The 12,584-nt window shown below is 38.4% G+C and overlaps 1 protein-coding gene across 1 annotated transcript in view; it reads left to right on the top strand.

Annotated features, from left to right (window-relative positions):
• The window catches only part of MALT1 (mucosa associated lymphoid tissue lymphoma translocation gene 1), a 38,543-nt gene that overhangs the window by 7,330 nt on the left and 18,629 nt on the right, over positions 1 to 12,584 (top strand). Inside the window, exons 3-9 of the mRNA XM_009323109.1 lie at positions 2,178 to 2,299; positions 3,437 to 3,587; positions 7,606 to 7,784; positions 8,376 to 8,472; positions 9,213 to 9,245; positions 10,989 to 11,015; positions 12,161 to 12,196. Of these exons, the coding sequence (XP_009321384.1) occupies positions 2,178 to 2,299; positions 3,437 to 3,587; positions 7,606 to 7,784; positions 8,376 to 8,472; positions 9,213 to 9,245; positions 10,989 to 11,015; positions 12,161 to 12,196 (645 nt within the window). The remainder of the gene's footprint in view (positions 1 to 2,177; positions 2,300 to 3,436; positions 3,588 to 7,605; positions 7,785 to 8,375; positions 8,473 to 9,212; positions 9,246 to 10,988; positions 11,016 to 12,160; positions 12,197 to 12,584) is intronic.

Here is a 12,584-nt window from a genome sequence, read left to right as displayed (position 1 = left end):
CAGCGAACTTGCTGAGGGTGTGCTCTCTCCCACTGTCCCTGTTGCCAACAAAGATGCTAAACAGCGCTGGTCCCAACACTGACCCCTGAGGAACGCCACTCATCGCTGGTGTCCACTTGGACATCAAGCTGTTGACTGCAACTCTTTGAGTGCGATCATCCAGCCAATTCCTTATCCACTGAGTGATCTCAATCCGTTCTCTGCCCAGCCTGTATTTGTGCTTGGGATTGCCCTGACCCATGTGCAGGACCTTGCACTTGGCCTTGTTGAACTTCATGAGGTTCACATAGGCCCACCTCTCAAGCCTGTTAAGGTCCCTCTGGATAGCATCCCTTCCCTCCAGCGTGTCAAATCCATGTCTCTCCAATTTAGAGACAAGGATGTCATGTGGGACAGTGTCAAATGCTTTGCACAAGTCCAGGTAGATGACATCCAGCTGCAATGTGTTTTCCTTAAGCTATAAAGAAGGAACTACTTTCTCCCAAAACAGGGAAATTAGACTGACTCTAAAAAAAAAAAAAGAAATTTTTAGTATGTATACCTGTTTTGTATCTGATTGCTCATTTCTGATGGTGATGAAGTGCCTCTGTACCATTCACTGTTTCTGTGCTTTTTCTGTAACTAGTTGTATGGGGCCTAGCTAGGATAGAGTTCATTTTTTTCATAGCAGCTTATATGGCGCTGTTTCAGATTTTTGACCAAATCAGTACTGATAACACACCAATGTTCTAGCTTTTGCTGAATAGTGTTTGCACAGCATCAAAGCCTTCTGTTTCTCACTCTGCCCCCCCCAGTGAATAGGTTGGAGGTGTGCAGTAGGCTGGGAGGGGACACAATCAGGCAAATGACCCAAACTAATCAAAGAGGTATTCCATACCATATAACATCATGCTCAGCAATAAAAGGGAAAAGAGGGAGTTTTGGAGGGCCTAGCCATCTTTTGCTTGGGAACTGGCTGGGCATCGGTCTACCCACGGAAGGTGGTGAGTGGTTGCCTTTGTGTCACTTGTTTTGTGTTCTTCACTATTCTTCCAGTCATCCTTCACTTATTAAACAATTTGTTGGTGGTGGTGGTGGTTTTATGTTGACCTCCAAGTTTTCTTGTTTTTATTCTTCCTTTCCCTATTCCCCCACCCCAGTGGGGGTGGGGGACTGCATGATGCTTATCTGCCCACCAGGGTTAACCCACAACACTAGTATTGTAGCAACTAGTCTTTAATGTGTAGTATTGCTTGTGGTCCCACTGGGGTTGTTAAATGCATTTTACCATCCATAGCCAATAATGCTTTAAACTAATGATTTTTGGTGGCTTATCAGCTCAGTGTTGCTCAACACCTTGGTCGTAGGTCCGTGTATTTTTTACAGCAGTGTGAGGTTAAACTCTGTTCTGCAGTTGACTTTTTTTCCCCCCCCTCCTCTTCTTCTGATGACCTTGGTTATACCAGTGGATCTGTGTTTGGGGTCATGCTGTAACTAGATCTCTGGAATGGTCTAGGTTAAGAAAACAACTGGATCATATCAGACCAGTGTCAGAATTTCACTCATGTCATTTCCTGGCAGTTAAAATTTGAAGTGGAAAATTTTACCTTGCAGACTGGCAAAAGTAAACCCCAGCCCTGTGTTCTACAGGAGTCAAAGGCATAAAGCTGAAACCAATGTTTCAGCTGATAAGGTTGCATGAGGAATAGTAGAAAAACACACTATTGTAGTTAAACTAACTCTTACTGTTTTGATCCATCCCTCAGGCTGTGCTTAATCTTAATCTGAGGATTAACAACTCAAAGAAGTTGTTGGGAGTAAGCAAACTCTTAAATCTGGGAATAGCTTTCCCAGAAGGGATCTGTGATGCCATTGGAAGTATTATTTGCTTTAGTGAGTGGAGAGCAAGAGGGATTGAATTATCCTAAAATTAAAATGTCTGAATGATCTACTTTAAATCTCTGATAAATTCGGTAGAGTACTGAACAATTTAAGCATGGATTTTGTGTAATGGAAGACAATTTTGAATGTCTTAGTCATATTACTAATTGCAACTGCATGTATACACAGTAGAAACAAATTTTCAAGTATATTTAATGACAGAAACTTTCTTTGCTCAAAGGACAATTTAAATGCAAATTTAAATTGTGGAAGTGTATTTCTTAATAACTTTCCTATGTATAAATTCTTTTTTAAAGGTATAAAGATTGTTGTACAGCCAGACTCTCAAGCAGTGCTCTCTGGTCAGGTCGTCAAGCTGTGTTGTTGGGCAACAGGACACCCATTTGTGCATTACCAGTGGTTCAAACAGGAAAAAGAGGTAATAGTTGATACAGAATATAGGTTAAGTGGTCAAAATAATAGGTAATGATTTTGGATGATCCTTTTTTTTTTTTTTTTAAAGACTGTTACTCTTATTTACAAGGAGAGAAGATTGCTATATATAATAATAAAAATAGAATTTTAAGAAATGCTGCATAATGACCCTATCAATGTGCTAAAGCAATAAGGTGATTCCTTATATTCAGACGACTGATTAGCCTTGGAGGCTAATCCTGGAATGTGACAGTAAGGAAACTGTAAGTTTAGTTGTCTCTCCGCTTACCAAGAAGTTTAACACAGGCTACTGAGAAACTGCCGCACTGGAACAAATGCCAATCACTGTTGGTCTTGGACAGATGGAAACTGGTTTCCTAAGAATGAACAGTTGAAGGCATGAACTTGGTGGTGCCACAGACTTCTTCAATACAATACTGGAATGCATGTGAGCTGGTGTCTCTGGAATTTGAATGGCAGCACTTAATGCCCATATTTTTGGTCCTGGTTATCTTTCTACAAGATGAATGCACTTTTTTTCTTAATGTTATTTTATTGTAAGAACTAATTTTAAAAATGGAGTAAGTTTATGGTATTTTAAATTGCTGTTAGGACTGAAATTTTTAACTCATTTTCTTCACCTTTCTAAAAGTTTATCTAGATAATCCAAAATATGGCTTAAAAAATAGGATTGCAGTCATTTCCAGCTCATTACAGTTAAAATAGAGATGTAGTAAAAAATTATTTTTCCGTGAAAGAATTTTACAGTTTCCTGGTCATAGTTGAATGTATCTTAAGACTAGAGCTGAATGTAACACATATGCTGGTTGGAGTAGGGCTTAAGGAATTATTCAGAGTTATTTGTGGAGAAAGGTAAAAATTATTAATTGCAGGAAAAGCTTTTCAACAGGCTTAAAAGCTCAGAATTGTCTTAAATAGAGACATATGAATTATTCTTGGAAGAAAGCCTGTCTCTGAGCTACTAAATATATAGACCAAGACTTTCTCATCCAAAAGTTTCAAGTAAATGAAGGAGTTGAGGCTGGTGTTATGGACATGGAAGTACATATTCTAATATTAGATCCTGGCATAGATTAAATCAATGTAAATTTCAATGTTTCTTGGTTCACCTGTAATTCAGGTTCCCCATGGTAATTCTCCAGAGCTGGTTTTGAATCCAGTGAATGTGAACGATTCTGGCTTTTACATCTGTCGAGTGAACAGTGAGTCTTCCTTTGTGTTCAGTCGGTGGGCACGACTTGAAGTTTGTGATCTCCAGGGTACATCTCATGGTGAGTGGCAAAAACATTGTCTTCTGAAAGTGTGTCTTCCCACTTGTTAGAGGAACTTGGGTCCCCGTTGCTGTCTTGCAGAGATGTGAAAGAGGGCTGATTAAAAATGTGGTATCCAATTATTGGGTCCTTGTGCTGGTCACAAAAGCAGAAGAGAAATAAAGTTCCACAGTGGTGGATAAGAATAGATAGATGGAAAACATATACAGTCTCAGATCCTTTTAATTCTTAGAGGATTCTTGGACCAGAAAAGCAATTCTTTAACTCTCTTGTTTACCTCTTGTAACTCGCTAGCAACTGGACACGCAGAGTCTATTCTGAATGTCTGCCCCATGGGCTCTGGCCTAACAGTCAGGATTGTCTGTTTCCTCTTCATCTGTGTGCTGCCAGTCTGAGAAGAAAGGTATTTGGATAAAGGAGAATCTAACGAGGTTCTCTGCCATCCTAGAAGGAAGTCCTACCTTACCTAGAAGGTTAGAACAGTAAACTACAGAAGAGCGCGTGCATGCTGGAGGCCTGGACACTTTATAAAACCTAGATACTGTGGAATGAAAGAGTGTTAACTGCACTCTGAGGAAACAGGACTGAGGTCTGGAATAAGGTTTGGCAGGTAGCGAAGTGATAGATCTTCCTTCCAGTCACTTTTTCAGATCATAATAGGCTATCACAATCTTAGACATGTACCAACCAGGAAAGATAAATTGGTCAAAGCCCAGCACATTCTTTCTTTGCCAGAACACCTGGGGAAAAGAAAGAGAGGCTGGGGCTCCGTGGATATGTCTGTTGCAGAATATATGTTTGCTAATGCAGTCTTTTCAACTTCATATAACCAACCCAGATAATAGTGAAGACATGCCAACAATTTACTGAAATAAACCTATTAGAGGAAGAAACACATGAGTTAAACTGAGTCTTTTTGGTGTGAATTGCATCTTCATGGGTTTTATAAATGGTAAGCTAACAGTCAAATGTGTGTTACCTGCATAATAAAAGCCATAATAATTCAACTGTACCAGTGTAAGTCTGTCTGAATTTATGGCACTGGCTTGAAGATACCTCTGCTTTAGTGATGGGTTAATCTCCATCTGCAGCATACATGATGAAAGTATGGAAGAAGCGTGAGGAGAATGGAATAATAGCAGAAAGCAAATAAGATTAAATAGCTGTCTACTCAAGAGTATCCAGCTAGTACTGGAATTTGTTAGTAGAAGGTAAAGAAAATATTGGAAATTTACTTCTTGGATCGAGTATATTAATACTGTGCATTTATTTCCAGTTTCTGAGGTTGCTGGAGTGGCATCTTTCTGTTTTCTGGTGTGCGTAAGGATTTTGGTTTGGTTTGGGTTTGGGGTTTGTTTTTTTTTTTTACAGAATAGTCAGTTGCATTAAATAGGCATTGACCCATGCACTAAATCTACCCTTTATAAACTTTCTAATTAAAAAGCTTGCACTTGCTTGCTATTGGCCTAAAGATGAGTGAGATAGAAATCAGCTGCACTGTCTTCAGACTGTGAAGAGTACTTATTTTGTCTTATGTCACGAGTCAAAGGTGTTTTCCACTTGCATCCCACATATAAAAATTATTCATGTCAGGAAAAGAGAATAGAGAGAACCGATCTTCCAGTAAAAGATCAAAAGCTATTGCAATGTCATTTGAGGTGACCTTTTTACATCTTAATCTCGAACATATTCTCGATCCCTTATCTAAGCGATGATTTTTTCTGCTTTTCCTTTGCTCCTACTTCAGGTTCTATTGAGTTAGAAACCTGCAGGTTTAGATCTTGCTGATTACACCAGGAAGCTGAGATGAATAAGCTTGTAATGACTACTTGGAAAAAAAATCTGAGAAAAACAGCAGTATATTGTTTCACACTTGTGGTGAAAGTTTTGGTGACTAAAGGGCAGCAGGTATCCACAGGCTAGTGCCTTGCTTTGCATTCCATGACTCTTGGTCAACCAGGAACCACAGTGGAAGTGAATTTTAGCGTGTTTAGGTCTTGGTGATGGGTAAAAGGATAAGGGGCAAGATGGATTGCTTCTTCCTATAACCTTCCCTCTTAGGGTGCTTAGAAAGAAACCTAAAAGGGGTATGTAGTGCCTAAACGGAATGAGTGCTATCTCCTGTAACATTTGGCCTGGGATTACCGGTGTTTCAGTTGAACTAGACGACAATGACATTTGTGCAAATGTTGACTAGGTATGAAAGCTTCTATTTCAGTTGTTGACTGTCTTTTTTTTTTTTCTCCTTTTCCTGCTCCCTTGGTTGCTTTCTTTTTTTCAGATTTTTTTTTTCCTCCTCTCTTTTCATTGCTTTCTATTTGATGAGAGCTCAACTATTCTGTGAAATGCTGTCTTTCATAGCTGTCTTGTGAGCTTGTGATTGGTGAGGCAGCCAGACACAATTCTGAAAGATACTGCTACAGGCTTGTTAGTGTATTTTGCGAGTGATACAACAACAGGCTGTACCAAGGACAGCCTGTAAATGAGATGGCAGGTAAAGGGGTCACACCGGAGACAGAAACCACATTATCTTTCAATCTCATGTTCTCTTTCACTATCTGTAACTTTTGTGTTCCTTGTCTTAAAGACTAGTGCTTTTAATTTGACTACAACAGCAGTTCCTTTCCATCTTATTTCTGTCTTTCTGCCCTAAAGGGAAATTAATTCTTTACAATTTGTTGAAAGATCCTGATGTCAAACGGAGACATTCAGAAGGAGGGAGAGAGAATATTCTGTAAAAAGCTGAGTTAAAGGGAGTAAAGTTTATTTTGACATATAAAAATCTTTTCTATGATAAAAGTTAGAGGAAACAAAGCTCTTTGTAAGAAAAAAAACCCAACACCATTATAGAAGTTGATAGAGAACATGATAAGCCAGGGTCTCTATTTGAAATGCCATACAGCAGTGGTCATAGAACAGAATATTTGCTCAGGCATCTGTCAGTCTTTTTACCAGTATCAAGTCTGCATTAGGAATACAGCATTCTTTTAAAAATGCTAGTCAACATTGATCATAAATATGAAACATCTGTTTGTAAAATCTTTGAAATACAAGTTTTAATGTGCCAAGAGGCTCAGACTCTAGTAGAAGAGAGACACCCTTATCACTGTCTCCCTTTATTTTACTATGCAAAGGAAAATGTCATCACCCCCTAATTGTCAGTCATGAGTAGTTCTGATGACAAAACATGTGTCTACATATGTAGTCTAAAAGTAAAGTTGAGTGACCTTGCAGCTGAGATAAAAGATCACTGGTGTGACCTTTACAAGTAGGTCCTGGCTTCCTGTAGTATGTGTCTGTTAATCAAACTGTTCAGTACGCAGAGATCAGAAACCTTGTCAGTGGAACACTCTTGTGTGTATAGTGGATGTTTCAAAAATGAATTTCAACACTTTGTTTCAATAAATTTTATCATATATAGAAACTTACATCAGCTGGACAAGTCTTTAGTGCATTTAGGGTTTCCCGAATAGGTTTCTTTCCCAAAGACATTTCTATATGGGGACATGTCAGTGGCTGATGTTTAAGTGTTTTTAGCTTTGGGCTTTTTAGTATATTTACCATAAGGTTTGATGCTCAGTTTAGAATGGGAAGAAGATGGATATGCTAAAATTAACTGATTTTAAGTTTTAAATTTTTATTCCTGTGTCCACACTTGCACACAAGTTGGATCCTCAGTCCATCCTTCAGTAGCCACTCTTCTTTGTGCTTGTGCCTTTCTCTGGAACCTTTGTAATCCTACAGGCAGGAATAAATAATGCAAAGAGAGCTTTGCACTTTTTTACTTCTGGGGTATATTTAATGTGCATTCCTTTTTACTTTTCAACTGAAGAACTGGAAAGCTATTGCTACTCATTTTTAGCATACTCTTAAAGGACAAAACTTAATTTCATTGCTATTAAAAGTCTGTTGTAGTTACAGGAAGATGTGGCCGTATGTCGTCAATTCTTGTTAGTCTATATGTGGTTAGATTGTCTCACCCTTTCTTTTCTTTTTTCTTCCCTTTTTTTTTTTTAAGGGAGCTTAATTGGTTTGCCTGAAAGCAAGTTGCGCATTTGTATTCAGCCTCAGTCACAAAACCTAACAGTGGGAGATGCTTTGGTATTAGAATGTGGAGCTGTTGGAAACCCAATTCCTCATTACCAGTGGTTCAGAAATGGATTTCCCTTGGCAAATGGGAGCAAAAATGTCTACATGGTAAGTTACTGCAAAGTGCTAGCCTTGGGGGACTAATGTGTAACAACCTTTAACTTACTACATAAAGCTTCCTTGAAGAAAATAACTTCTTCGTAGCCTTGATAATTTATTATGGATGCGCTCGCTATAAGTTGTTCTCCTGTTCTGTTACTTGCCCATACTGTTCTGAGGCTCTCAGGTGCCTAATTTTAATCCTGAACATGTTTCAGGTGGTAGTCATGGGATGTAAGGCTATAGTGTATTTTGGATTAGTGTGACATATTGACATAACAAAGATTAAGTATCAGTAAAAGTGAAAGCTTCTCTTTCTATCTTGCACTGCAAAGCACTGTGATTTGTACAAGCTGTTGCATTCAGTGCTTAATGCATCTCAAGCCTCTGAGGTGGGTTTACATTCTTTCTTCAGTTCTTGAAAGCATTTCTAGAACACACATGCCGTCCAGCTTACTGAAGAATGAGCGTATCGGCAGCTTTTGGATTTGTTTAGGCTTTGCTTTTAGTTTTTACTCTTTCTTGCATGTGGGCTTAAATTAAACTGATACAGGTATTCTTTTGGGGTCTGGCGGGATGACTGTGATGATGGTTGCATAGGTAACTTATGTGGATGTGGAACATCAAGGGACATACTGGTGTCACGTATTCAATGACCAGGAAGATCAAGACAGCAAGAAGATAGAAGTCATTATAGGTAAGGAGTTTTTCTGTTTGATGTAGGTCAGCTGATTTATCAATTTCTTCCCTATCATTAGAATTCATTTTTAGAGGTTTCAGTATTAAGCCAAGCACATGCCTTCTGTATTTTTAGTTTATCCATTTGTTAAAATAGCTGTGTTTGCTTGCAGCAAATGGAATTTTAGAGCTTTATCAGTTACAAAGTGCTTTGGGTTTTTATGGTAACAAGCATAGAAATGCTACCACTTTTTTGGCATTGCTAGCACATACATGGCTTGTCAGCAGATTGCAAGCTGATTTTTTCATGTTTTTTGGCAACTAAAAAACAGTTTAACCCTTGTTGGTGATATGAACTGTGTTTCACTGAGTCCTTCAGCAATCAGGACAGGTGAGATTATTCATAGCAAGCAGAATAAAATAATATAATACGGTTTAGCGTGTGTGCATGTATTTGCAGTAAACTAAAGAGGAGGAGATCTGTTTGTATAGCTTCCAGATCTATCTGGGAATACTATTGCATAATTCATATGAAAAGTTCTTTCCTATCCTAAGAAATATTCTAGTTTAGTTGTCCTGAGTTTTAGTAATAATCACTATACAGTGTTGTGGTCAGTGCTGATTTACACTGCTATAAAATGAGCCAGATTGCAGAGAAGTTTGGAAGTGACCTTTGTCTTCCACTTTGTGTGCTAACTCTCATAACTGAGAGCAATTGTCTTCTAATTCTCGCCCCCCCTACCCCCCCCCAAACACAAGGGAGGAAATCTATGGCAGTGGAGTGCACAGAAGGTAAAGTAAATCTTTAGTTGTGAATCAATTTTTTTAAAATTAATGACGGGGATGACGGATTGTTGAGTGTGTTTCTGAAAAGCATGTGTGGGTTAAGAGTTTCAGTCTACTTTAAAACACTGCTGTGTGATGCAACGTTCCTTCTGCATGTGCTTTTCTCTTTGCCTTGATACCATGACCTAGAGCACACAGGAGAAAAACCAAGCTAATTTCTTCTTCTGTAATATTCAAAGTCGTTTGATTTTTTTTGCACTGTTTTTGTGTCCTGTGCTTACAGTTTCTAGTGAAATGTAAAGATCTTGAGATTTCTTTGGCTGGGCTCAGAAGGCAACATCCTTGCAAGAAAAGCTGAAGATGTTTAGGAACCTGGGTGACCTTAGAGAGCTGGATAGAGCTAGTTCCACTGTCAGCTCTGTGTCTGCAAGAAGTGTTTCCAGCAACCTTATTAGGATCATTTCTGTTCTCCTTTGCATTGCTGTAACAGGGACGAAGTAGTGTATTGTGACCTTTAATATTGATACCATCCCTTAATTACTGAGCATCTCAAAGTCTGTAATATTTACATCATAGGGGATCATATATAAAGATGTAAGGCTGCTTACAGCAGCCCCTCCCAGGTTACCTACCAACAATGAAAAAAAAAAAGGCATTTGCAAAGTACAATAAATGGCTCTCTACCCTGTTTTTTCATAGAATTTTCTTGGAATTAAACTGCTGTGCGGCGTTTCTTGTTCAAAGTTTAACCAGAGCTGATGTTCCCCTTTAGCCCTTTTGTTAAAGGTTTAACATTGTGAGGGGATTGTGTACTGTCACTCACTGGAACATACAAGTGACACACATTTCTGTGTCAGCCACTTCCATGGCATAGCTTCTGACACCAATCATCTCTTTGAGCCTTCACATCTTTTCTGGCTTGGAGGTGTCTGCATTACCTTTTGGAGTGCTATGTAGAAGCCTCCTAGTTACCTGTAATTCAACTACCCTTTGAAGCAGAAGATAACCACTGTATTATCTGTGGGGGTCTACACCCAAACTACAGTTTGCTTGGATGCGACATCATTCTGCTACTAATCTACATTAACACTGACAGTAGCATCACCTCAGGTTGCTACAGGTCTCCCACATGGATATATGAGCCTGGTTTTGTGGTTTAAGAGGTCTGCCTAGGGCTCCACTGCATGGAGCAGACCTGCTCTAAGAGGCCTCTGCTTCACATAAATGATTTTTCTTTTCCATAGTTTCCAGTGTTCTCAGAATAATTAGGTGAAATCTGTGGTAGCTTAGAATGTTTGAAAATTGTATCTGAAGTCTTTCTGAATACACATGGCTTTACTAAGTAAGATTTCTTGCTCAGGATGTTGCTTTTTCAGCAGTCCTTCAAACATCTATTTTTCAAATGGGTGATTCTGACATCTTGCTCATTATTCATTCAAGCTGCTTGCATGCCTGTCGGATTGAGGCATAGTATGTGTTTCTCCCTTTGTTTTGAGATCTACTATATTATTATGGTGTGTCTAGCATAGCTTAGTATATTGATGTAGGATTTTCTCTTCTCTGTGTGTGGAATAAACATGAAAGGTTAGATTTACAGAAATGCAAAGCCAAAAGTATTTTAGAAAGGTCGTTTGTTTTCTAATGTTTGGCTTCTATTAATAATGGCGTGACAATTACATTTTTCTTAATAAAAAATGTGGGTTTTGCTTCTTGTTTAAACTATGATTTTATTGGTGTATTTCTTCACAGAAGATCTAAGTGATCTTCAAAAACCAGGTAAGTGGTAAGTTTTGAAAAATTTTAATTTCGCATCTTCATTTTATGTTACAAATCACTGAAGCCTAGCTGGGCTACAGTATGTAGTTTACATTATTTGGATGTATTTATAACTGGGGATTTAATAGGGGCAGATACCATGTTAAGAGCAGCACAGCTTTCTGGTTCCAATAAATTAACTTGAAGAATATAGTGAATCATAGGGTTGCTATTATCTTTGTAAAATCACACAAAGCTACTCTTTTATACTGCATGTATACTTATACAAATACAAAGGAATTATCATTTGCTTTCTTGTCTGTGGCTTCTTTGGACTCTAAGTTTTAGTATGCTACTGCTTTTTCAGACAATTAAGATGAAAAAGATGTAGGGTGTCTGGCTGTCACCCATGATACGTTGAACTGGTATATTTCTTGAATTCATATTGGAGTGAGCTAATGTGATTTGAAGCCTGTTTGATGTTTATTATAGAAACGTAGATCTGGAATAGTACTCCATAAGAGATTATTCCTGATACAGTGTTCCCAAAATCTCAAATCACAAAGGTCATATAATTTCCCGGGTTAGACATCAAAGATATGTTTGTTTTTGCCAAGACTTAGTTTTAGTCACTGAAGTGGTAGTGTCATGATACATAACATGTTATCCAAAGTGTACCACTTTGGCACATCGCTTACATGTTCCTCTTGGCAGAGCATTGGCTCTACCATCCCTCTGTGAAGTACAAAATATACGCATTTTCACATACAGATGGTGATCCCTGCTAAGCATCCCCCATCTTGCATGTCTGCATTTCATTTGGAGAGGATTAACTGTTTTGGGTGTTACTGAAAATGCTGATGTGCAGTTTGTGAGATTCAGAATTCTACTGTAACCATCTATTATTTCTTAATTTATAGAACTAGCTATTCATAGCCTATTAGGCTATGTTTGCTGGAAGAGGGTTGAGGAAATCAGGTAAACAACACAACACCCCAAACCCCCACCAAAACAAAAAAAAGAGTGCTTTTTTTGTCTTAAACTAGTAACTTATTAGGCAAAGTAGTACCAATAGACTATGGCTGTATGGAACATGCAGTTCGTTTTCTGACATTGGCAACTATGACTGTAGTTACTGACAATCTGCTGTTTTAATCTATTTTAAGCAGACCTACAAGAACAATCAAATCACAGACCTGTTGGTAAGTAGTTTTTAGCTGTAATGAACGTACATATTTCATATCTAGGAAATAGATTTTGCTGCTTCTGAATATTGCTTCTTCTGCCACTGCTAATGAAATAAGTGTAGTGCCTGTAAATAGCTGCAGGAAGGGAGACTGCTGTATATTTTTATAGTCCTTTATAACATTTGCATGCCCTTTCAGTAGTAGACTGTGGTGAGGGCACCAATATTTTTAGTGACTCAGTGGAGCGTCTACAACTTCTCATCTGTTTCAGTTTACTGTTTCAAGTTCCTCTGGCCACGACCTTAGCCGGTGTGTTACTCCATTACTTTGAATACTTCAACAGTTGGAGGTAGTGGTAGCAGGATGATGTGATAAAAAGGATTGGTAGTCTGGCTGCTAAGGG

This window comes from Pygoscelis adeliae, unplaced genomic scaffold (genome assembly GCF_000699105.1).
Source record: "Pygoscelis adeliae isolate BGI_AS28 unplaced genomic scaffold, ASM69910v1 Scaffold174, whole genome shotgun sequence".
In the NCBI taxonomy this organism is placed as follows: domain Eukaryota; kingdom Metazoa; phylum Chordata; class Aves; order Sphenisciformes; family Spheniscidae; genus Pygoscelis; species Pygoscelis adeliae.
The sequence above is the reverse complement of the archived record's forward strand: the minus strand, read 5'-3'. Positions and strand labels throughout refer to the sequence as shown.